The 24,429-nt window shown below is 54.8% G+C and overlaps 1 protein-coding gene across 1 annotated transcript in view; it reads right to left on the reverse strand.

The window, feature by feature from the left end:
* CAMKK1 (calcium/calmodulin dependent protein kinase kinase 1) overlaps nucleotides 1-24,171 on the reverse strand; it is a gene marked incomplete at both ends in the record, with an annotated part of 36,526 nt that extends 12,355 nt beyond the window's left edge. The window contains 8 exons of the mRNA XM_084273337.1: nucleotides 8,322-8,410; nucleotides 10,238-10,259; nucleotides 10,995-11,031; nucleotides 11,587-11,720; nucleotides 12,242-12,293; nucleotides 18,609-18,662; nucleotides 20,225-20,272; nucleotides 23,722-24,171. Coding sequence (XP_084129463.1) covers nucleotides 8,322-8,410; nucleotides 10,238-10,259; nucleotides 10,995-11,031; nucleotides 11,587-11,720; nucleotides 12,242-12,293; nucleotides 18,609-18,662; nucleotides 20,225-20,272; nucleotides 23,722-24,171 — 886 coding nt within the window. The remainder of the gene's footprint in view (nucleotides 1-8,321; nucleotides 8,411-10,237; nucleotides 10,260-10,994; nucleotides 11,032-11,586; nucleotides 11,721-12,241; nucleotides 12,294-18,608; nucleotides 18,663-20,224; nucleotides 20,273-23,721) is intronic.
* Nucleotides 24,172-24,429: the final 258 nt, after the last annotated feature.

Below are 24,429 nucleotides of genomic sequence, written 5' to 3' on the forward strand. Positions count from 1 at the left end.
CCAGGATCATGGGCTGCAGCTGACCTGCCCAGAGGAGACCTTCCCAGGGGGATGAAGGTGCAGCTGCAGGCTCAGGCACATCCCTGCTCATGGCTGTTGCTGGCTACACAGTATAAAGCAGTTGAAGTGGCATTCCCATGCCTTTCCAGTGCCTCACTGGGATGTACAGCACACAACACTCCCAAACACATCTCTCATCCATAATTACACAAAGAGTGAACATGATCCCAGCAAGAGCCCGACCAGTGGGACCAGGCAGAGCTGCTAGAGGAGGAGATCACTCAGATCCTGCAGATTTGCTTGGCCTGATCAGACAGACCAGCTGATGGGTTGGACAGCTTGTGGTATTCAAGCCTCATGGGATCCAAGGAAAAAGGTTCATTTTCATGTGTTTCTCTTGAAACTGCAGTTCCATAAAGCTAATCAGAAGGGGCAGAACCACAGGCAGACTGGAACAGGCCCTTCCTGTGCCACCGAGTGAAGCAGCAGCTGGGAGTGGACAGTTTCTCTGGGACCTGGAGAAATAAATATACAACCCCCAACCCAGCTTCCAGAGCACAAAACGACCCCAAAACCAGAACAGCAGAAAACCCAAAAGACTTTACTGAAGAGGAGAGGAAATCCTCTAAGTCTTTCCTGCCCTGCCCAGGAGAACAGGACCCCTCAGCCTCCCTCCATCCCCAACCCCAACCACCATTTCCATGCCTCCTCCTTGCAAATGCAGCCTGTTTGGTTTTACACCTCCCTCAGAACCCTTCATATCTCCTAGGAAACACACAACTGGGGGAGGGAAAACGCCCATCAAACCCTTTCCTGCTTCACAAACCTGGGAAACGCACCACCACACAGGCAGTCTGCCCTCTGCAGCCCCCCAGCTGGGGTTTTAGGACCAAGAAAGGACTAAGATCACCACACTGCTCTGCTGTTTTCAAGCAGGACATGTCTGGGGAGGGCAAGTCCTTCCTGCAAATGCCTTTTCCTTCCTTTAGAGCTGCACTGGGGGATGCTGCCCTTGGCACATTAAGAGGTGAACTGGAGAAGCAGCAGCACTGGTGCTTCCACCTTCTTCCAGATGTGCAGCAACTGCATGGCCAGCTGCAGCATGAGCCAGTTAATGCTGTAACAGCCTGGCTAGACAGCCAGGATAAACACTGAAAGCCCCACAACAACAGTAATTACCAGGAGACATCTGCTCCACAGCAAAGCTGGTGGCAAGCTGGCATTTCATTATGGTAATACAGGGAGAGCAAAAACAAACCAGGGAGGGAGGGGAGTTTCCCTCTGGGGGATGAGCTGCCTCTCAGGCAGGTGTCTGCTATCCTGCCTGACACCACAGGGCTGAGATTCCCAACGCCTCCAAAAATGAGCCACAAGTGTACCTGGGCCATTCAAGGCCATCCCTAGAGCTCAGCCTGTGGTGCTTTTACCTGGAAAGGCTTTTGCTCCTAGAGGAAAGGTCTGCAGCTCACTGGAACAACGTCCCCAGGCTCCAGGATGCTCTCCACCTTCTGTGCTGGCAGCCCCAGTTCCCAGGATGGATCAATACCTCTTCATAACGAACATGAAACACTGTCAGATCTTACAGAGCCCTTAGGAGAGAGTCTGATTCTGCAGCACTCTGTTAAACTCAGTCTTATTAGACTCATCCTTCACTCCAGTGGAAAGGTAACAGGATTTCAGGCCCATCTGCATCTGAGGAACAGTCCCATGGGTTTCTGGAGCATCAGCAAGGCAAAGATCCCAAAGAAACACCTGTTTGCTCAACCCCACAGGCACCCCAGGCATCAGGTATGATGGGTGAGGGCACTTGTACAACCTTCTCATCACAACCTGTGCTAGAAAGCCTGACCAGGCACATTCAGAGTTGGACTTAGTGAAACCCCAGAGCCCTGGGGCAGCCAGAAACAAGGGAACTCATGCCTAAAAGTCTAGGCTGTGTCCTGGCTTTGGGCATGAAGCACAGGCACCTGGAGTAAAGCCTGCTGAAGGCTGACGCTGTGTGGTGGAGAGATACCACCTCTGAGGAGGATTCAGAGCACCCAGGGTGTTAACAGGAGTTGGGAAAGGACCATCATCATCATCTTCCAACCCCCTCCATGTCAGTCAGGCTCCTGCAGGCTGCACCCACTGCCTACAGCACCTGGGACGAGCCCAGATTGTGTGTTCAAGCCTGAGCCCCTATGAAACAACCACCCAAAGCAAAAGGTCTCCCTGAAAAACTGACTTCTCAGGGCTTGGTTCTGTTCCTTTGCCATGATGTGTTTTCTCTCAGTTGGTATCAGCAAGGTGGCTCCAGCAGTCTGGGAGCACACATACCAAACTCAGCCATCCAGAGTTTCTCAGAGCAGTGGGGACTGGGTGTGCTGGGCCCAACTGCTTCTCCTGCTTCCACACCTTCCCCACAGGGGCAGGGAAAAGCAGCTGGTCCTTAAGGCAACCCTTGTCCCAGGGGAGACTCTCTGAAAGCCCCTCCAGTGCCACACTGAGATTCCTCACAGCCTTCCCACAGCTTCAGGCAGTCTGCACCCACCTCTCCTGCAGCTTCATCAGCACCACAACACCGCTTCTCATCCTTGGTGCCAGACAACAAGACAGTGAGTCCTCAATGGCAGGAGGTACCTCAGCTGCCTGGTGGTACCCTGCCAGCCAGACACCTCCAGGTCTGCAAACACACTGGGTGCCAGCTGTGCAGTGAATGAGCAGCTGGTTTGTGCTCCCAGGTCACAAAACATGCCCATCAGGACAGGATTTGGGCACACAATCGACATCACCTCTGTGGAAAGCCAGCAGGTGATGTGGGAATGGTATTTAAGGAAAGCACAGGCTCACATCCCTGTACCTGGGGTCAGCATCCCTGCAGAGCTCTGCCTGCTGTTGTCCCAGCCACATCACTTCAGCAAGCAGACCCTGAGCCCTGCAGAAAGCCAGGGCTGTTCACACACACGCTGCTCCCCAGAGGATCCCACTGCTCGGCTGTGACGTGCTCCAGCCCAGAGATCCTGGGGTGCTTGTTTCACAAAGCAGCCTTCAGGCAGGGGAGGGGGGGCATCTCCAGGGCCTGTCTGACAGCAGATGTGACTGGAAAAAAGGGCTCAGATCTGGGGGAGGATCTCTGCTGCTGGGCCAGCTGGCTCTGCTCTGTGCAGCACGGCTTGGGCTCTCCACAGGTCTCCTCTGCCTCCCTGCTCCATCACTGCTCGTTAGCAAAGCCCCACTGAGCACATAATTTCTTCCTGCTCAGCCCCCTGGCTGCCCTCAGTGGGACAAGGCAGCTTGTTCTGCAACATGCAGCTCATTCCAGAAACGCTCCTGGTTCCCAGATACCACAGGCTACTCTGAGACTACACAGGCTCTCCTCTCCATTCACAAGCAAACGCCTGGGAACTGTCTGCTTAGATTTACAGCCAGGGAAGACCAAGAGGGAGCAGAAGTAGGAGTGCTAGAAAAAAAGAGAGACATTGCTCCTTGGTCCTTTAAAAGAAAAAGGTGCCTTTCCCTGCATTCCCTTCTGGAAGCCTCTGAGTTCCAGCATGTCAATAACAACTTGCTAAAATCCCATTAAAAAAATGATACCTATAAAAGTTTGTGATGCACTGACACATCCTGCTATTTACTGAGGCTGCTGCTGAATTCTACTTGATTAAAAGCAGAAGCCCATTCCCATTCAAGGGCAAAAGCAATCCATATGGTGCTACTGCAGAGTCTGCTTAGTATTACTCTCACATCACCCCTCTAGCGAAGAAATGATTTAACACCCTCCCAAGGAAACTGCTGCACCACCAGCCAGGGCTGGGAACAGAAGGCTGCTCTCTGAAGCCAGCCTCTCTGTGCTGGTCTGCAGTGCTCTGCTGAGGAAGAGCCAGAGGGATGGGTGGGTGCAGTGGGCTGTGCAAGGGGGACACCTTCCCCCCCACGCTCAGCTCAGGGCGGGGGTTTCACGTACCTGCTGGCTGGAGGAGCCCAGCTCTGGTTTTCTCAGCCCCGTTCTCCTGCTGCATCCACCAAAGCTTTGCCCCTCTGCACACACTGCTCAAGCCTGGGCTGTGCAGAGATCCCAACACCCAGCACTGCCCCAGCAACGGGGAGAGGGAGGAGAGGCTGCCCTCCTCCCCCCAGCCGCTGACCCGCGCCGCGATCTCTGGGCGCAGAGGACAGGCAGAGCCTCCTGCCACAGCCACTCACCGGCCACAGCTCCAAGGGACTGCTGAGCACTGGGGGGCAAAAGCTCTGCCAACCAGCCTGTGCTGTGGGCTGCACGGAGCCCCAAGCACAACCACGTCCAGAACTGCAGCCAGACACAGAACCCAAAGCACTTGTGCTCTCTTCAGCCTGCAGAGAAGACTAAGGGGGGACCTGGTTAATGTTCATCAGTATCTGAAGGATGGGATGCAGGGGGAATGGGCAGCCCCTTCTCAGTGTCTGTGGGGACAGGACAAGGGGCAATGGCTGCAAGTTGGAGCATAGGAAGAACTTTTCCCCAGTGAGGGTGAGGGAGCCCTGGAACAGGCTGCTCAGGGGGTGTGGAGTCTCCAGGACCCTCCCTTATCATAGAATCCCAGAATCCCAGCCTGGTCTGGGTTGGGAGGGACCCCAAGGGTCACAGAGCTCCAACCCCCTGCCACAGGCAGGGACACCAACCTCCAGGTCTGGGGCAGGGCTGACCCTGGCTGCTGCCTGGCTCTGGGGGGGTGCATGTATTCACCTCCCAGGACTGACTCCAGCCACCCCTGCTAACTCCTTTCATGACTAATCCCCACCCAGCACATCTACTTCTGCTGAGTATCACTGGGAAAGCAATGTTTGTCTTCCTAGGAAGGGGACTGGAGCTTAAATAACCCCAGATAAGCACTACTAGAGGGAAGCTACAAGTGGAAAGGGAGGTAATTGCACATATCCCCAATTCACAGAGACACTTAAGCACATGCTTAATGACACAAATAATCCAGCAAAACTTTTCTATCCACAGCACTTAAGTGCACCCTGAAATTACCACTCCAGTGGCACTCAGAGGAGGCAGCCAGCAGCCTGTCTCCCCAGCTCAGGGAGGGCTGTGTGCTGCCAAGTCCTGCAAGCAGGAGTAAAACCCTTTGTAGCACCCACTGCATCTGGATGGGGAGTAAAGTTTGTCCATTCCTGCTTGGGGGAAACTTGAAGTTTAGAAGACAGTCAATAATAATAATAAAAAAGGGATGTGTGGGTAGTAGGCAGAGGGAGTGAAGCAGGGCAGGAAATTACAGGATGCCCAAGCACTCCCCCCAGCAGGAACAATGGGATGCTTTATTCTGGGCTATTGAGTAACCACTTATTTTATTAGTGAATGGAAGTTGAGGATGGTGTTCTCTCAGAACTGCTGGGTAAATGTGTAGCAATTAGGATGTAATTACAGAGGGAAAAGTGCACCGTTTGTGCACACTGAAGGAAAAGTGTTGCCAGGCAATCTAGAGATTGCAAGGTAATTTTAATGTAAGCACACATAATTGTTATGGAATTTGGGAGGCTCAATAGCCACGCAGATGCTTGGAGCTCCCAGGCATTGCAGCACATGCATCGATGCTGGGTGGGTTTTACTCAATTAGAGGAGGCAAACTGGATTCCTGTGGGAGCCTGCAAGGTACTGGTGAGGCTGCAGCTCCAGTGCTGGGTCCAGTTCTGGGCTCCTCAGCATCAGAAGGACATGGAGGTCCTGGGGTGAGTGCAGAGAAGGGCAACCAGGCTGGGGAAGGGGCTGGAGGGCAAATCCTCTGAGGAGCAGCTGAGGGAGCTGGGGGTGTTGAGCCTGGCGAAGAGGAGGCTGAGGGGAGCCCTTCTCCCCACCTCCCCTGCCCTGCCAGCAGGGTGCAGAGAGGTGGGTGATGGTCTCTGCAGCCAGGGGCCAGGAGATGGGCCAAGGGGCAATGGGCTCAAGCTGACCCAGGGCAGGGGCAGCTCAGCTGGGAGGGCAAAGTTCTTCCCTGGCAGAGTTGTGGGGCTGTGGCACAGGCTGCCCAGGGAGGGGCTGAGTCCCCACCCCTGGGTGTGTTTAACAGAGGGGAGATGAGGTGCTCAGGGATCTGGTTTAGCTTAGGAAGGGAATGGCTGGACTCTGTCTTAAAGGTCTTTTCCAGCCTCGTGGCTCTGTGGCTGCCCTGGCTCTGGATGTGCCACCAGCACTGCAGGAGTGCACTGCCAGAGCAAGGCAGGGCTGGAAACAGCTCCCAAGCCTGAGCCACACCAGCCCCAGAGCACACAGTGCAGCTCCCTCTGCCAGCAGGTCAGCAGTGACAACCTCCAGGACAATGTGGCCAAGCTGCTGGAGGACAGACAAGGATGGAAGAGGAGCCAAACCAAAGGTGCTCCTACCCCAGCACCCCATCTCCTGGGGACAGGCATCAGGCAGAGAGATGTGTCACCTCTGGTACCCACACCCCCTGCTTTTGGCAAACTCCACCCCTGTCCTGCTACTATCTGCCCCTGATGCTCTTTCCTCCTGCAGGTCTGTCTGATCACTTGGGAGTCCCTTTAGTCCTGGCACTGCCATCTCCCCACACACTGAATTCCAGTTCACACACCACACAAAAGAGGAATTCCTTCTGGTTTAAACTGGTTACCTTGTTTACTGCCCTTTAGTTCTTGTGTTTTTAGAGGCAGAGAAGACACCTGTTCACCACCCCTCTGACTCTTCTGATTTTAGAAGCCTCTGTCATACCACCCTCTCAGATGGTAATTTTCAAACCTGAAGAGCTCTGGTTTTATCTCTGTGCAGAAGATGTTCCAGGACCATTCTGATGATCCTTCTGAGGCTTTTTCAGTTCCAGAGAGCTGTTTCTAAGAGAGGCTGAGCTGAGTTGCACAGGATATTCAAGACAGCCCTTGACAGGACCTAAGAGGTCTCAGAGATCCAAATAACTGCATAATGACATTTGCTGCTTCCTCCTCTGTTTCCTTGCCAGTAATGCCCCAGATCTCATTAGCTTTGTTGAATGTCACTTAGCAATGGGCTGGCATTTTCAAGAGAACCATCCACAATGAAGCCTGAGTGAGGACAGCTCATCATGAGCCTCTCATGATGCCCATATTTCTTGGTGTTGTTTCCCCTTCCCATGCACTGCCCTGCAGTCAGCAGTACAATCTCATCTGCCAGTCTCTCATGCCATCACTTGCCACCAGGGCATCTTCAGTCAGCTCCTGAATAACTAGATGTCATCACCAACCTCTCCTACTGTACTGTGCCCTTTTCCTGGCCACAGGCAGGGCCACCAACCTCCAGGCCTGGAGCTACACAAGGTTGCCCAGGGCCCCATCCAACCTGGCCTTGAACACCCCCAGGGATGGGGCACCCCCCCTCTCTGGGCAGCCTGTTCCAGCCCCTCACCACTCTCTCTGTAAAGAACTTCCCCCTAATATCTCACCTCACCCTTCCCTCCTTCAGCTTCACTCCATCCCCCTTGTCCTGCCAGTCTCTGCCCTTTAACAAGCTGATTCCCCTCCTGTTCCTCTGCTCCCTTCAGGGACTGGGAAGTGCAGTGAGGTCCCCCCACACTGGTGACCTCTCCCCATTGTCCAAGGCACATTATGACCTTCCTGATGACCCTACAACGGGGTCAGAAAAAGGCCTACTGGCATTTACAGACCCACTGTGGCCTCTCTGTGCTCTCCAGGACAGGGACTTAGCAAAGAATCTGGCCTCAGCCACATCAGAAGACTTCCTAGAAACCAGTGATGCCAATCAATAGGCTACAAGCAAGGGACCTCCCACTGGAGCCTCCAGACAGCCTGGGAACACATTTGAGCCACCAGCTCCCTGGGAGGGCACAGCAGCACTGGGGCCTCCCCACCCCTCAACCCCCAGTGACCAGCAGTCCCTTTGGTGCTGCAGAGAGAGCTGCCAAGGGCAGAGCCCCTCCCAGAGCTGCTCACCAGTCCTCCCATGGCCAGCACTTGCCCTGCTAAGCTGGAGACAGCCATTTGTTCCAGCTGAAGCCAAGCAACACAGAGCGTGTCACTGCCAACACCCATGTTCTGGCTCTGCTGTTCTCCAAGAAGAAATAAATGGAAGAAGAAATAAATGGAAGGAGAAGGGGGGGGGGGGGGTGGAAACAAGAGGAAGCTGCTATTTCCTTAATGCTCTTTCTAAGGAACAGCAGCTCCCAGCCTCTGGTGCTGCCTGGGAGATGGGAGCTGAGCAGAGCCGCCACTGCAGGCCCTGCCACACACAGCCAGGGGCGACCTCACTTGCTCAAGCGACAGCCCAGGGGAGGGAAGGCTGAGCAGCAGACAGACAGGCAGACAGACAGACAGACAGACAGACTGACTGACTCTGCAGTCAGTGCTGGGGGACTCACAGTACTCGATGCCCAAGACGATGTCTCGGAAGTAGAGCCGCGCCTGCTCCTCGCCGAAGGGCTGCTCGCTGGGCACCTCCATCACAGGCCTGGCAGGGAGAGGGACAGCGCCTGAGTGCTGTGCAGACAGCAGCACCCCTCCTTGCTGGGGGGTGTCACCCCCACCCCAGCGTCCCCAGTGCAGCTGGAGGTGCTGGGGGGCTTCACACAGTCCCTGCGACCCGCCGAGCCCTCGCCCACACCAGAGTAACTGCTGCTGCCTGCAGAAAGCAGGGGCAACAGCCCACCCACCAGGAGTGCTCGTGCAAAAAGCCCAGTGAAAGGACAAAGCTGGATCTGGGCTCTGGTTTCGTGCTAAAGCTGCGTGGCAGTGAGCTCCAGCAGCAGGGGGCACAGGGCGCCCTTCCTTGTGCCCGGACGGCAGGCTAGATGGGCTTTGTGCTAAAGCAGCATCAGGGTGCAGCCAGTGCAGCCTAAGGCAGAGTCTAGACAGGAACTGCAGGCTCAAAGAGTAAGTGGGAATATTTCCAGTGCATTGTGCTGAACTGCTCTGAAAAGCCCTTCAACTGCTCAGGGTTCAGGCAGCATCAGGACCCAGCCATTCAGCCCTGAACAGCCAAGGCTGCCTGGTCAGCTGCTCCTCTCCTTCCCTTTGTGTGAGGCCAGTGCTGAGGGGTGCAGGATCCCCTAAAAGCCCTGGTCTGGAGGCCAGACCCTCACCAAAGCTGCTCTATCAGTCCCCTTTCCAGCTGGACAGCCCCTCTGAGGGCAAAGGGGCTCCAAGAGCCGCTCAGCACCTTCTGTTCCCCAGCAGATGAATGGCAGGAGCTAAGGACTCCACTGAGGGTTAATCCTGCTCCTGCTTGGCAGTTTGACTTTGCATTTGGACAGACACCCCCTGGACCTGGGCTGGGTGTGAGTGCTCCTGAGACACAGGGGCCTTGCAAACCCAACCCTGTGGGAGAACAGCCCTTCACCAGCACCAGGCTCTGCAGCTCTTCCCCTCAGCAGCCAGCAGCAAATCCTTCCTGCATCACTTCTCCCTCCTCCCTTGCCACCATTTGATTGATGACCCTCATCTCCTATTTGCATTTTCCCTGCCTCTCCATGCAGGTTTCTCTGCTGCTGAACCCAGGGAGAAATAAGGTGAGCAGCAGGACTGGCAGAGCCACTAATGGAGTCTAATTGCCTTCTGCTAGTCACAGCCAGGCTGAGCTGCACCTTCCCTGGCCACAGCTGATTGCAGGAGCTTTTTCCTCCCCCTTTCCTACAGGATAGTCATCAGCCTGGTCACCAGGGAGACTGGGGAGCCTCCCATCAGCAGCCTGCTGGAGCTGGCAGCCTGCAAGAGGCTTGTTTGTGGGGCCACAGGGAGAAACAAGCCCCTTGGGAATCTCCCCCATCCTGGGTACAGCTCTCCCCACCTCCCTGTGACTGCAGAGTCAGAGCATGTGAAGGGAAAAGCAGTGAGGAGATTCCCATCCTCTGGCTGCTTCTGCTGGGGAGAAATGCAGCAACCAAGCAGCCTCCCCCAGTCTGGCAGTGCCAGGGGCTAAATAAGGCAGCAGCACACAGATGCTGAGAGGAGCTCACACTCCTGGTGCCAGAGGAAACCCCAGGGCACCTGTTACCCCTGTGTGTTCTGATTAAAACCTTTTCTTCCAGGCACCTGGCTGGGGAATTGGCAGCAAATCAGCGTTCTGGATCCAAGCCTGACAGCAGGAGACATCCTCCCAGCCCAGCACTATCCACCACATCCTTCCAGGCTGCCACACAGCAAAGGCAGCTCCAGCTGGGTTTTGCCTCCTCTGCCCCTGCCAGCAGGCAGTGGTTTGCCCCACCACACATCTCAACCCCCCACTCCACCTAGGAACACCACAACTGCCATCACAAGGGACCCCAAGAAGGCTACTTACCCCTTCCTCATGAGGTCAAACACTGCAAGAGAAGGAAATCAAACCATGAGTGGATCAGAACAGGGCACCAGGCTTATTCATGTTTTAGCACCTACAAACCCACAGAGAAACCCCCACAAATCCACTCCAAAACCCAGACCTGCCAGAACAAGGGATCTCCCCTCCCTTCTCCCCCCTCACCCATGAAAAGGACACCAGAGGATGCAAAATGAAAATATTCACCTCCTCAGCAAAGACACCATCCCCACTGTCATAGAATCACAGAATCCCAGCCTGGGCTGGGTTGGGAAGGACCCCAAGGGTCACAGAGCTCCAACCCCCTGCCACAGGCAGGGACACCAACCTCCAGGGAACAGCCCAAGACACGACTGCTTCCCACCATCACTACCACTATCCACACTGTGCAGCAGGAGAATGGAGAGACCAGCCTCACCACAGGAGAAACCACCCTGCAACCCTTCCCTCCTCTCCTGGCTCTAGGACAGGAACTGCCACACACACAGGGGAGGGCAGAGCTGCTGGCATGTCTTCTGAGTGTCCCCATGGCAAAGGAGATGTGCACTAAGACACAAGGCTGCTGTACCCTACACCAAGAGGCCCTTCTGCTCCCAGCTGTCTTGACAGGCACTTAAAACTCTTCAGAAAGAAACAAGTCTGCTGAAGCTGGTACAAGTTTTGTCCCTGTATTGATCCCAAGCCCTGGTACATGTTCCTTGTGTCACCAGGAGGCTCTGTCAGCAGGCATCGACTCACGCACCCATGTACAAGTTGTCCTCTGCAGGGTCATCAAGGACCTGTCATTGATAACAGGGGGACAAGGGGAATGGGGCAGGAGAGAGAAACAGCAGGTTTTAATTAAAAAAACACACTATCTTTTTAATCAAATATCATTTTACCACTCCCTGTACACTGTGCTGGGCTGCAGAGCACTGAGAATGACTTAGAGGTCCCTGCAGAGAGAGGGGCTCTGAAGGACACAGATTTTCCTGGCTCCAGAAAAATCCAGGATCTGGAGAACCACAAAGGCACTGCTTGTCCTGACCTGCCCTCAGCCAGTGCTGGGAGCCATGCTCAAGGCCTGCATTTGTGCACCTTCCCAGGCTGGTCCACACACAAGTGTCACCAGCCACAGCCTGATGCTGCTTCTCCCAGCACAGCAGCTGCCTTCCCTTGGGCACCAGCCCAAAGCCCAGGGTAGGTCACTTTGTCACACACCATCAGCATGATCTTGCTTGGAAACACCTATTTTAAACCAACTTGGGCTGAAAGAGGAGCAGCTGAAGCAAGATCCTCCAGTGGCACCAGGAGCCAGGCGTGTTCCAGCACTGCTGGGGGGAGGAGCAGCTCACCTCGATCAGCTTCACGATGTTGACATGGTCCAGCTTCTTCAGGATGGCTATTTCCTGATAGACTCTGTCCAGTGGTGCCAAGGGTTTGGGCTGCTCTCCAGAGGATGCCTTGGAGCCCCTGGGAGGTGGCCGACCTGCAATCATGAGGACACAGGGAGGAACACTCCTTTCTCAGCGGTGCTTAGCACCAAGGAGCAAGCTGGCCCCTCTGCAGAACACCTCCAGCTACTCTGGCAGATCTCACCACCCTGTTACCACCCCAAAGCGTTACAGTCTCCACCAGGAACAGACCTCCCAGCCCCACTCACACCAGCCTGGTTGGTTTGCCAGGTCCCAGAGCCCAGCCCCTGGAGCCCCAAGGAGGAGGGGGTCTGCCCTGCCTAACTCCCAGCACTTAATTAGGCTTTGCAGACGGTGAACACAGAAGAGTCAGAACTTCAAAGGGACTCAGAAAATCAAAGCCAGCAACCTAATTACCAAGTGCACTGAATCTGGCTGTGGCTCTGCCTGTCCTTTCCCTGCCCACTGTGCTTTAACCAGCCCCCAACTGCTTGGGCAGCTTTTGACCCAGCCCAAGTTCTTGTGACCAGTGTTTCCCCAGGGACATTCCCCTGGCTGAGGACAACAAGCAGACCTCTAACTGTGAGATACCCACGTGGAAATCCATACTGCTTCAAGAGCTTCTTTTTGGAGAGGACCTTCATAGCCTGGGGGGAGAAGGAAAAAAAACCCCAGTGTTAAAACTAAACCAGAGCCCAAGTGCTGGTTGCTGTGACCTGGGAGCACCCTGGGCTTCAGGTCTGTTCCTCAGTCTAGAGGAGTCTCCTGGTTGGTGGTGGCCACAGCAGACACCCATACACACACTGACCCAGGCTCTCCCAAAGGCACTGCTAACCAACCATCTGTGCCACTCACCTTTTTCCTTGTGAGAAAATAACTGGGTTTGATTTATCTTAGGCTGGACAAAGGAAAAGGAGCTGGATTTCTGCATTTGGGGCCAGAGCTCCAGGGATGAGGCACGTTCCTTTAGTCACCCCTCATGTACCTGCTGGTTTGGGTGATGCTATGGCCATGCTGCAAGTCAGAGCTGCTTCCAGGCTGCTCCACCTCTTACTTTGCCAGTGTCTAGGAAGGAAAAGAGCTAGAGCATCACTACCATACCACTAACACCCCTTCAACCGACATCACAGACCTGGAGCAGGGTGAGGACGCAGCCCTTCATCAGCTCTGCACTGCCTTGTGTATTCCCAGGGATTCTGCCCCATAAAATCCTCTTCCCTGGTGCCAGAGGACCTGCAGTGTGATCCAGCACCCTGCCCAAGACCACGAGCACATCAGAAAAGGTGGCTCCTGTGCCCTGTGCAGAAGCACAGGGAGGGAAGCAGGGCTTTGCCAGCGGCTCACCTCCCTTCCCATCCTGATCATACCCTGGGTGCTGCACACCCAGGCAGCTGAGGCATGTGAAGGAGGAGTGTGGGCAGCAGGTCACAGGAGGGGATCCTCCCCCTCTGCTCTGCCCTGCTCAGGCCCCACCTGGAGTGTTGTGTCCAGTTCTGGGCTCCCTGGGATCAAACAGCCAGGGATCTCCTGGAGAGAGTCCAGAGGAGGGACAGAGATGCTGAAGGGCCTGGAGCATCTCCCCTGGGAGGAAAGGCTGAGGGACCTGGGGCTGTTCAGCCTGGAGAGAAGAAGACTAAGGGGGGACCTGGTTAATGTTTATCAGTATCTGAAGGATGGGATGCAGGGGGAATGGGCAGCCCCTTCTCAGTGTCTGTGCTCCTTACAGCATCCTTCAAGGAACTTGCTGAGGGTGGATGCTATTCCCTCATCAAGGTCACCAATGAAGACATTAAACAGGACTGAACTGTAGGTGGGCTGACTGCAGACTGCCTCTCCTGCTGTGGAAGCAGCACCAGGACATGCTCAAAGTCAAAGCATCAGCCTCTGCTGCTGCACAAGAGGGCTGATCAGGAGAGAGGATCTGCCCACTGTGCTTTCAGATGGGGATGAGGAGCAAACTTCATCATGCAACGGGTCAGAGCTCCTTAATTACCACAAGAGCAGAGGTGAGAGCACGTGGCTGTGAAGCTTTACTTTAATCACAGTGAGAGCTGGCAGGACAAGGCTTCCTCACTGGACTGTAGCTGCTGCAGCACAGGGATGCTTCAGCAAACCTCTCCTTCCAGGCTCGAGTGCTTGAAAGAGCCAAAGACATTTGTACTCACAGGCAGAGCTAATTACCCAGACAATGCCTTTCTGATAAAGAACCAGCTCCTAGCTAAGCAGAGGGATTTCCCTTGGCACTGGCAAGCATTGCTGCAGCTTCCTCAGGAAAAGGGGGAGCCCAGAGGAGATTTCCTCCACACCTGCCCCTGCACACACCTTCCTCCTGACTACTCACATGTGGACAGGAGTTGGTGATGGTGGATTGAGCCAAGGGACCTTCTCTCCTGTCCCTTGTGATGTTCTCACAGCACTTAGGGTGTCTGTTTATTTGTGGCCAGAGAGACTCACACTGCAGTGTCAGGAGGGCTGTGCACGGTGCCTGCCTGCAGCTCCCAGGGAGCAGGAAGATGCTCAAAGGTTGCTACAATCCAGAGTGCTGAGCAGCCCAGGGGGCAGCATTCCCATCCCTTCCTCACCTGTCCTGTCTGAACAACAGCCCTCGGGCACAGAAAGGGGCTTGGAGGGAACCTCTGCCAGGAGAGAGGAGCCAAAACCCTGACCCAGGCAGCTCTTAGCTGCCAGGCCCCTAAAATCCTGCTCCTGCATGTGTCACCTGTCCCAGGCACCACTGCTCCCAGCAGCAGCAGAACCACTCAGCAGGCTGTGCCCCATCCCCACCACCGTGTCCCGGGCTGCAGGCAGGGGATGCCTTCACCCTGTGTGACCCAGCTCCTCACAGCCCCACTGCTCACCAGCACAGGGTGTTAAAGCAAGCCAGAGATCACTTCCCTGGTCCTCACTGTGCTGGAGCACAGCTGGCAGCAGTTCAGTAGCTGTTACATGAGCAAGAGGACAGGAAGATATGGGAGCCATGCCTTCCCTTCCCACCTGGGTGGCAACCAAAGCGGGTCCTCCAGGGGCTCCTAAGGTTCAGGGCTTGGTACTGGCCACCTTTCCTGCAGCAGCAGCACCTTATTCAGCCACCTCCTCTCACAGACTTGGAAGAAATTTCTCCCCATCACTGAGAGCTGGTAGAAAACAGCTCTCCATGCAAAGGTTGTTCGGTGCAAACAGAGGCACAGAGCATAATCACACAGATCTTGTTTCCTAAGAAACAAGATTAAAAAGGAAAAAAGGGGAAAAAAAGGAGAGAGAAACCCACTGACAACCTACAATGCCATTGCTTTTGTCCAGAAGTAGCATAACAAATGTCCATCATAACCACTTTCCTTTGTGAGCTGATTTAGAGATTGAAAATAGGCAGGAGACACGACCTGAGGCACCACAGAATCCAATTCCACCAGCACAGTGACTCCAAACTACATCTCCATCTGCACACCTCTGCCTTTGCTTTTTATTTGCCATGTTGTCACAGCACTTGGCTTTTCTTCTTTCCCCCACCCCACCCCTCAGTCACTGTCAAAGCATCCCCTGCAGACTGAGACAAGTGAAACCTCTCAGGATTCCTTGGCAGAGCCCCAGCAACGCTGCTGCCACAGCTTCACATGCCCCAGCAGCAGCAGCAGGGACTGAGCACCATGCTCTGGGAGCCAGCCCCACATCCCAACAGGGTCTCCTCTTTGGAGAAGGTCACATACTTGGTGCTGAGAGTTCAGTTTCCTCAGCTCAATCCATCCTCTGAAGACACTGGTGTAAGTCAGCACACTGACATCACCCCCACAGCACTGTGGCTGCTCAGCAGAGAAGGATAAAGCTCTTGGGAGCACTTGCTCACCTTTAACAGGGGGTACAGGACCCCACTGCCCAGCTACAGTCCTCCCAAAGGTGGTTATCAGGATCTTTCCTTGAGAGTTACCCCTAGTTCTACACCAGATCCAAAACTCTCCAAAGTGACAGAAATCTGTCCCTGTGCTGGGACAGGAGTTGGCTCCTGGTACAGACAAATCCCACCCTCAGAAGAGAGCTAGCCATGGGCCCCATGCCTCAGGGAGGATCAGGAGTCACCCTCTGACTTACACTCCTTTAAGCACACCAGCTTAGAGCCCATAAAGCAGGCAGCAAGCCCTGACCTCCTGCTCACACACCACATGTGAAACTGCTACTGGGGGCTGCTCACCAAGGGCTGATTGCCTCCAATTACCTGTCACAGCTTTCTGCTCCTGAGAAATACAACAACCTTCCAGGGCTGAACCTGGGGGAAAATAAACACATGGTTGGGTCTTCTCCAGAGCTGCAATTGCTCCTCCTACCTGCTGGTAACAGTTAGTAGAGCCCCTCCAGGGGTGTTGGGGTGCATCACTGGAACAGAGCCTGGGATGGGAGCAGTAAGCAGGGCAGCACCTGAGTTCAGACCCACTGGGAAGCGTGGGGAGCTGTGGCAAATTAAGCAACCATCAGGCAGTGATGCAGTTTGCTATTGCCCTGAAGTGTTAACAGCCTGCCTGCCAGCTCCTGGGCTGTTTCAGCACCCTGGGAAAGTGGAGGTGTCTCCACCATGGCTTGCCCTCCTGGCAAACAGAAGCACAGGCGCCTGGAGGGACTTGGGGTGACAGCCTGTCTGCCTGTGACTGCAGCAGGGGAAGGGGAAAAGCTCCCACTGCCCCAGCAAAAAGGGCAGCAAGCAGATGAAACAGACTCCATGGCAGCCTGTCAGCAGCAGAGCAGCCATCTGCCCTCTCCCACGTGCTGACAGTCACAGGCAGGCACTGCTGATGCTCTCACTCTGGTCTCATCTCCCACCTCCAGCTGCACAGTGCCCAGTGTCCCTGCTGAGACCTGGCTCAGACCCTGCCTCAGCCCCCAGCGTTGGGGTGAACTGAAGAGCTTGTCCCTGCCAGGCTGGCAGTAAGGAGGTCTGCACACCTCCTGGGTACCCTTTGGGTACCAAGGATGAAACAGAAGAGCCCAGGCATGGGAGCCACTCTCTGGCTGCAGTAGCTTTAAAGTGTTTGCTTAGATTAGAGGAAGAAATGGAGATTAAGTGGGGATTAACTCACACACACCAGACTAACCTGGACACAGGCTTTCACTTTTGGCTTTCATTTGACCAGCTAAATCTACATCCAGGGTGTTATTCCACATCCAAAACAGGGACAAGAACACAGCAGGCAATGCTAACCCAAACCTGCCTCTCCTCTGCCTGCTCAGGGCAGCCCATGGCACAGCACCAGGATTCCCAGCACCAAACCACAAAGATTGTCATTTGGGAAGAAAAATACTGGAAAACAAATGCAATGAGATGTGCTCCCCACTCTGTGCTGCTGGTGCCAGCACTGCCTACACTGGCTGGGAAGCCAGAGCACCCTGCAGATGAGAGCTGTTCTCCTGTGGGGCTGTGGAGGGAGCACTGGGAGGGCACAGAGAAAGGGAGCAGCTGCTGGAAGCCAGAGCTGCTCTGGTGAGGAGGGTGAGTCAGCTTAGAAGGCACAGGAGATGGAAAGAATTGTGGGTCCTTTGCTTGGCACCTCATACAGATTCTTTTCCTCAACTCTTGCATCCTGTATTTCAAGACATTCCTCCTGCAATGTCATGCCCACGGGAAGCATGGAGGGGCCAATGAATGGCAACAGGCATGCAGCTCCCCCCAGCCCTCTGCCCTGGCACCTGCAGAGCCAAGACTCAGAGGGGAAGAACTAGGTGGGGAGCAGCAGGGAGTGTGGGTGCTTTGTATCTCCATGGCATATCCTCATGCCCCTTTGTGCCAATACCAACAGCTGTGTGCACTGGGACAGGGAGCAGCACAAGAGGCTGCCTGGGTGCTCCAAGGGGCCCCTTTTCCCCCTGTGAGGCCACTCCATGGTGGCAGCAGAAGCAGGACTCCCCTCAGCAGCCAGCACAGAGCAGGGCTGCATCGAAGGCAGCTGGGTTCAGGTTCCACAGCACTGCAACCACACAGCTCTGCTCAGCACATACCTGCCCCAGGGATTCACCACAAGCCTCCAGGCACAGCCACACAGCCAGCTGCCCAGCTCCTGCACTCAGCCTGAGCAGAACAGCAAGCCCAGGGACATGAGCACATCTGCAGGAATCCCAGCTGGGGTGGTTAGGATTCCCCTGCCTCTCAGGGGGAATTGTATTGAGGGACATGGTTTAGTGGGAGCTAGTAGTAATAGGTGAATGGTTGGACTGGATGATCTTTTAGGTCTTTTCCAACCTTGATAATTCTGTGATTTCTGATTTCTGTGGGGGATGGACAGAGAAGAAGCCTTCAGGATAAGCAGCCTTTTTTAATCAGAAGCCCTCCTAACTCTGGCTGCAGCTCCACACAAGGTTTAAAAGCCAAGGTTTGCCTTCTGCCCTGCACCCCACACCTCACAGCCCGATGGCAAGGTCCTGTTGGGTGCACAAAGGAAGGCATCCTGCAAGGGGATGAGGTGCAGCAGAGCCAGGCCCTGCCCAGCTGGGCCACACTGCTCAGCATCTTTCTGACAAACACCCCCACTCCCTCCCAACACACGCCTGCTCGTTGCAGACAGAGCTTCCAACCCACAGCAGGTGCTGCACACCACCACCCACACGCCTCTCATTTCAGGTGACCCGCTTCAGAGCTAGAAAATGACACGACAAATCAGTGGTGAGCTTCTGCAGCCTGATGCCTGCCTCTTACATAAGGCAGCCCACCCATCTCCCTCCTGCTCAGCACCACACAGAGACACAAACACACAGAGAGAGACACACACACACACAGAGACACACACACACACACACACAGAGACACACAGACACGGGCAGCAGCTCCGTGCCCAGAGGGGAGGTTTGGCTCCTTGCATGCCACCCCAATCAGAAAGGTATGAGCTGAAAAGCAGCAGGGCAAGGGGGGACAGAGCTCTCTCTCAGGGGTGCCAGAGGGAACCAGGAGCCGTGGGGGCAGTGAGGAGCTGAGGAGACACACTTACATAATACTTGTCGTCGTTCTCGTTGTAGGCCAGTTTCACAACACCATAGGAACCCTAAAAATAAACACAGATTGCACAGTCAGTTCAGCAGCTTCACTTTGTACCCTTACTGCTCAAGGCTGACCTTGGACAGGAGGGGGATACACAACAACTTCCAGGGCCCCAGGCTGTGGCTGGCCCCAAGCAGGGGGAGTGACCCTGCAGTGAGGTGCTGTTTGGGCAGCTCTGTTGGAGCCATGGGGCATCTTGAGGAGTAAAACCACCTGGAGTCAAACCACTGTGTCTGTCTTCAGTGTGGGTGGGAAGAAGGGAATCATTTTCAAGTGGGTTTTTTTGTGCAAGCTTGGAAGTTCTGGCTGGACACCCTTGCTGCAGTGCTGAGCAAGACCCCTCCAGCTCTCAGTGCAAGGGGAGAGGACCAGCTGCCTGCCTCCTCCCCCCTCCTGCCCAGTCAGGTGCAGCTGGGATTGCTGCTGTACCCACAGCTCCAGACACAGCCTGAAGCCAAACTCCACCCAAAGCACTGGGGGTTCTGCAGTTCTGTGTGAACACCACACATCTTCTGCATGTGAGAAGATGCCATGGCAGGTATCAGCCCTGACAGAGCCTTGGTGAGTGAGCAGGGTGAACACTGCAGCCTTCAAAACATTCATCTTGAATTCACTAAGGTGCAGGTCTGAGAGGAGACCAACAAACTACCCAGCTGATACAGGAGCACGGGAGGTTCAGCAGACTCTCTGCCAACCTCAGGGCATCTATCTGCTCCCTGTGACCCCCAGGGAAGGAAGAGGCAGGGCCAAACTCCCCAGAGAGAAGGTCTCACACTCTCCCTTAAGTCATACTGAAGCCAGTAACAACAGCCCTAAGTGAAGCTGTTTCAGCTGTCCCACAAGCACTGGTATCTCCACCCAGCAAGCCACAGCCCACTGCACACACAAGGAGGCTTCATCCCACAGCCTGTCCTTTGGAGAGGAGTTGAAGGCAGTGGAGCTGCTGGTGCAGGTCTCTGCAGCTCAGGACTCGGTCCCTCCTGACTGCAGCGTTCTGACTGCAGCAGCAGGCACAGCTTCCAGGCAGCTCCATCCCTCATGGACCCATCTGCAATGGTGGCAGAGGTCCAAATGTGCAGGTGTCTGAACTGCTCACCAGCCCAGCCCTCTGAATAACTTTGGAGGGATCTCTTCTGAATCAGTCTACCCCTTCCAAACGTGGACTAGAATTGAACTAGCATTTCATTCATGGACATAAAGACTTGAACTAGTCCTGTGGGGACTAAACACCCACCCTGATCTTAGGATTTCTTTCCTTGTTGGGTTGTACTAATGCATTAGAAGTCTCTTAGTGTTACCTCTGGCAAACAGGCACCCTGGAAGGGAGCCAGCTTCACCACCTTCAGGGGGAAGGAAAATAAATTTAGATTTCAGAGGCAGTAGCACCACTTTGACCTTGAACAAAACTTGGCTCAAACTAGTAAGGCAAAACAAACAAGCAAACAAACCAACCAGCCAAACACCCCAAACTGCACAGAGTCCTGGCCAGGAAACCCTTTGGGCTGGCACGATCTGTCCACCCAAACTTGTGTGTGTGTGTGGCAGGCACCAGCTCCAGGACCATACCTTGCCTATCTCGCTCTGCAGCTTGTACTGGTTGAGTTGCACACAGTCCTGCAGGACAAAAGGAGAGCAGAGTTAGAGTACTGGTGGGAGGAGAGGGCTCAGTCCCAGGCAGCATCAAGCAGAGGCAAAGGGCTGAATAATCAAAGACCAAATGTTATTTAAACTGGGGTATGTTACACTGAGCCCTGGGCTTTGTTGACAGCCCAGGACAAAGCAGTTATGGGCTGAGTTCTGACTCTGGTTGTGCTGGATTAACACCAGAGACCCCCTCTGCCCCCACTCCCCTGCACTGCTCCAGGTTCAGCCCAGGAGCCTGAGAGCAGCCCCCGTCCTGTTGACACTGGTCCATTGCCATTGGTCCATGCTCCAAACCAAGCAGAGACACCCATCCCATCCCCAGCTCCACAGGGCTCTGAGGGCCCCCAGACACCCCCACCAGCCCCAGAGCCACAGCACCAACCCCTGCCCTTCCCACCATCTGCCTGGCAGGGACAGCTGCACCCAGAGGAACCCTCCCCTGGATCCCAGGCTGCTCTTCCAGGAGAGCACACGGAGCCAAGCTCCCCTGCTCTGCAAACAGTGAGGGGCTCCTTTAACCTGATACAGCATTTGCCAAGACCAGTCCCCCCCAAGGCAGCTCTGAGCTCTGCAAGCTATCCAGCACCAAAACCTCAAGGGGTGGGTGCAGCCCCCAGCAAACTGTGACAGGGGTGTGATGATGGTTCCCCACGGACCAGGAACAGTGCAAGGAGGGATGGTGACCCCAGGCAGTGACCACAGGAAAGGAAAGTGGAACAGAAGACCCATGCAGTCATCTGACTTGAAATTCACCCTTCCTTTAGTATTGTACTAACTCAGCACTTCCACAGCAGCAGCAAAAGCTCCACAGCTTTGTCTCCCTTTTAATTACCATTAAATTGGTACAGGAGGGACACAAAACTCTTGGAGAGTGTCCAGAGGAGAGCAACAAGGATGGGGAAGGTCTGGAGGGGAAGGTTTATGAGGAGAGGCTGAAGTCCCTGGGTTTGTGCAGCCTGGAGAAGAGGAGGCTGAGGGGAGACCTCATGGGGTCTGTGGCTTCCTGAGGGAGGGGAGTGAAGGGGCAGGTGCTGATCTCCTCTCTTTGGGGACCAGGGATAGAACCCGAGGGAACGGTGTGAAGCTGCAGCAGGGGAGATTTAGGCTCAGTGTCAGGAAGAGGTTCTGTACTGAGAGGGGATCAGGCACTGGCACAGACTCCCCAGGGCAGGGGTCACAGCCTGAGCTGGGCTGAGGGCAAGAAGCGTCTGGACGATGCCCTCAGTGCCCTGCTCTGGCTTGGCTGGGCCTGTGTGGAGCCAGGGGTTGGACTCCACGATCCTCATGGGTCCCTGCCAGCTCAGGAGACTCTGGGATTACATGATTCTATGAAAACAAAATCACAGCAGGAGGCTAACAGGAGATGTGGAAAGCCAAGGAAAGAAAGGACAAAGCAGCAGTTTATTTTCTGTGTCTCTGGGCTATGCCAAGTGTAGGGAAATCCCCCTTGTCAGCTCGTCCTCCTCCTCCCACGCTGGGGCCAGCAGCAGCATCAAGAAGTGAGAGGGCACTGCCCTGACCCATCCTCTCCACCCTGCTGAAGCACACATGGCCCCAGCCCACCACCACACTGCAGAGACACCCAGGCAGCCAGGAGCTGGAAGAGCTCCTGCTGATCTCAGAGGACACAGGAGTTGGAGGATCCGGGATGCCAGGGAGTGGGTGGATGCAGGGAGACCAGGGAAGGTGTGAAAGGGAAACAACGATTCAGCCAGGAGAGACTGGAGGAAGGAAAAAGTATAAAGCAATTAACTGTGATGGAAGGTGTGTGGAGAAAGCCTGGAAAAACACAGATTTTATTCTTCTTCCAGCCATTCTCCAAGTAAGACTTTCCTTGGCTACCTAAAAAGCTTGGCTTGGGATGGCAAAATACACAGAAAAACCCATTCAAATGCCACTTTCCAACGAGCAGTTGGGCCTCTCCCTCTCACAGATCCAAGCCCTGCCATTTCAGGGAGGACAAGCCATCCAACACAGTGACAAGACACCAATCAGTCTGTACAAACATGCCCGTGGAGAGCCTTGCCCCAGTGCACAAGCACCAGAGCATTCCAGGCCACAGGCCATGAGTAATCCAGGAAAGGAGGGGAACAAGCAGGAGAGTTTTAAAAACCACAGAGTAATTTTGATAGAGATATGACAGACCAGGTTAATTAAGCACAGAGTAACGCTGGCAGGAGAGTGGAATGAGCTCCTCCTCTTGCAGATCCAGACTCCTCAGCGGTGGCTGCAGGACATGAGCAGTTGCCAACCCTTTTTCCCAGGGCAATTAGCTAATTGGTAGCTCAGCCTGGTTGATTGGGAACTGCCTCTGTGCAGGACAAGCAGCCCTGGCTCTGCTGCCCAGCCCAGGAGGCACCAGCTTCCTCAGTAACAAAGCCAAGAAGGCAGAGGGCTGTGGTATGGGACTGGGGACAGCACAGCCTGCTCACAGCACCCCGAGGCCTCCCACAGCACCACAGGCCATTTGCATCACCTCCACCATGCCCAGAGTTCAGAGAAAGCCTTGTTGAAGTCTGAGCTCAGTCCCCATGCCCCTCTCTCATCTGGTGCCACACCAGGCAGTGTGGTGTGAGCTGCCCCCCTCTGCTGCCCGTGACAGCACATCAGGGCACACACACCAGTGGGACAGACAGGCTGGACAGGAAAGCTGCAGCTGCCTCCCTCCTTGTCCTTCCCTGGCACAGCACAAGGGGACAGGTTTCCCCACCTGGTACACCACAGGGAATAGCAACCAGCAGCTTCCATCAGTACATCTGGCCACTAACAGCATGTTCCATCTCTGGGACAGGTCTGAGCCAGGAGCTGGTACTGGGAGAGCAGGCTGACTGCAGCCACCCTCTGAAGGAGAGGGGGTCATGGCCCTCCACTGCCCCTGCTGTTACAAATGCTTTAAAGACAAAGGCAAATCCTGATGGGTAGGGAACACCAGTGCATTTAAGCTCTTTATAAAATTAAATCATGCCTTCAGTAAAGGCAAAATACAATAGGAGATACATAATCTCCAGAAGCTTAAATCCATAAAATACCAGCAGTAAAGCTGCTGTGACTGATAAATCTCCCAAGGGCACACACAGCAGGGGCATGAGAGCAAAGCCATTTGCTTACAGCCCTTCCTCTAACAGTCTGACAGGCCTTCTGCATGGTACTGCTACACAAGAGGGGTCCCAGCCCCTCAGCAGCACTATCCCAGGCGGGTGAGGGCTGAAGGAGCCAGTGCCAGGACCACGGCTGCGCCCAGCAGAGGTCTGGGGGATGGATGCAAAGCTGTTCAGCCATTCCAAGCTAACACCACCCCTGGCTTGGGGGATTTTTCTTCCCCTGTGCTACAAACAGTGCTTTCAGATCTGCAAGAGGTCTTGCCAGCTAAGACAGCCTTCCCTCCCCTCGACCCCACGCTCAGAGGACAGCATGCCTACCTCAGAGTCCGATATGGAGACGCGGTGGGACTCGATCGTTGGTCTCCTCACTATTCGTGGCGATGGCCCAGTGGCATAAGGACCATAACCTGGAGTGCTGCTAGAAGCCAGATAACCTCCTGATGATCTTTCCTGAAGAGACAGCTTCCTGCTCGATAGGACAGGTCTCGTGAGAGGTCTCTTGGGAACGTGCCTCCACTGAGCATCCTCTGATGGCTGGGAAGGCAGAAGCATGTTCATTTTACTGCTGACTCCATTTCTTTGGATGTCTTTTATGTTATCAGAAAAAACTGTGTCATTTTCTTCAGTGTTGTCTTCACCATTCTGGTCACTTCTGTCTGGGCCAACAGCCACATCTATGGCTGCCACCCTCTCTGCCAGTTCAGTCTGTGTGTCTTTGCAGCATGTGTCCATGCCTCCATCCATGGCATTCCTGGGAGAGTCCCCCATCACTCTGTCCAGCTCCTGTGGGCTCAGCTGGCTGCAATGCTGGTGCTCACAGGCAGCACAGGGCACGGAGGAATCTATCCATGAAATACCTAAAAAGAGACCCAAAGAGGTGAAGCGACTAATGGTGTCCACTCAGACACATCACCGAGACACCCAGCTCTGGCTTCTTCCAGCAGAAAAGACAGTGAGGGCAAAGAACTGTCAGGCTGTAAACAAGCTGCAAGCCCTCAGAAGGGAAGGCCAACCCAAGCACTGTGC

This window comes from Gallinula chloropus (assembly GCF_964237585.1).
Source record: "Gallinula chloropus genome assembly, chromosome: 19".
NCBI classification, from domain to species: domain Eukaryota; kingdom Metazoa; phylum Chordata; class Aves; order Gruiformes; family Rallidae; genus Gallinula; species Gallinula chloropus.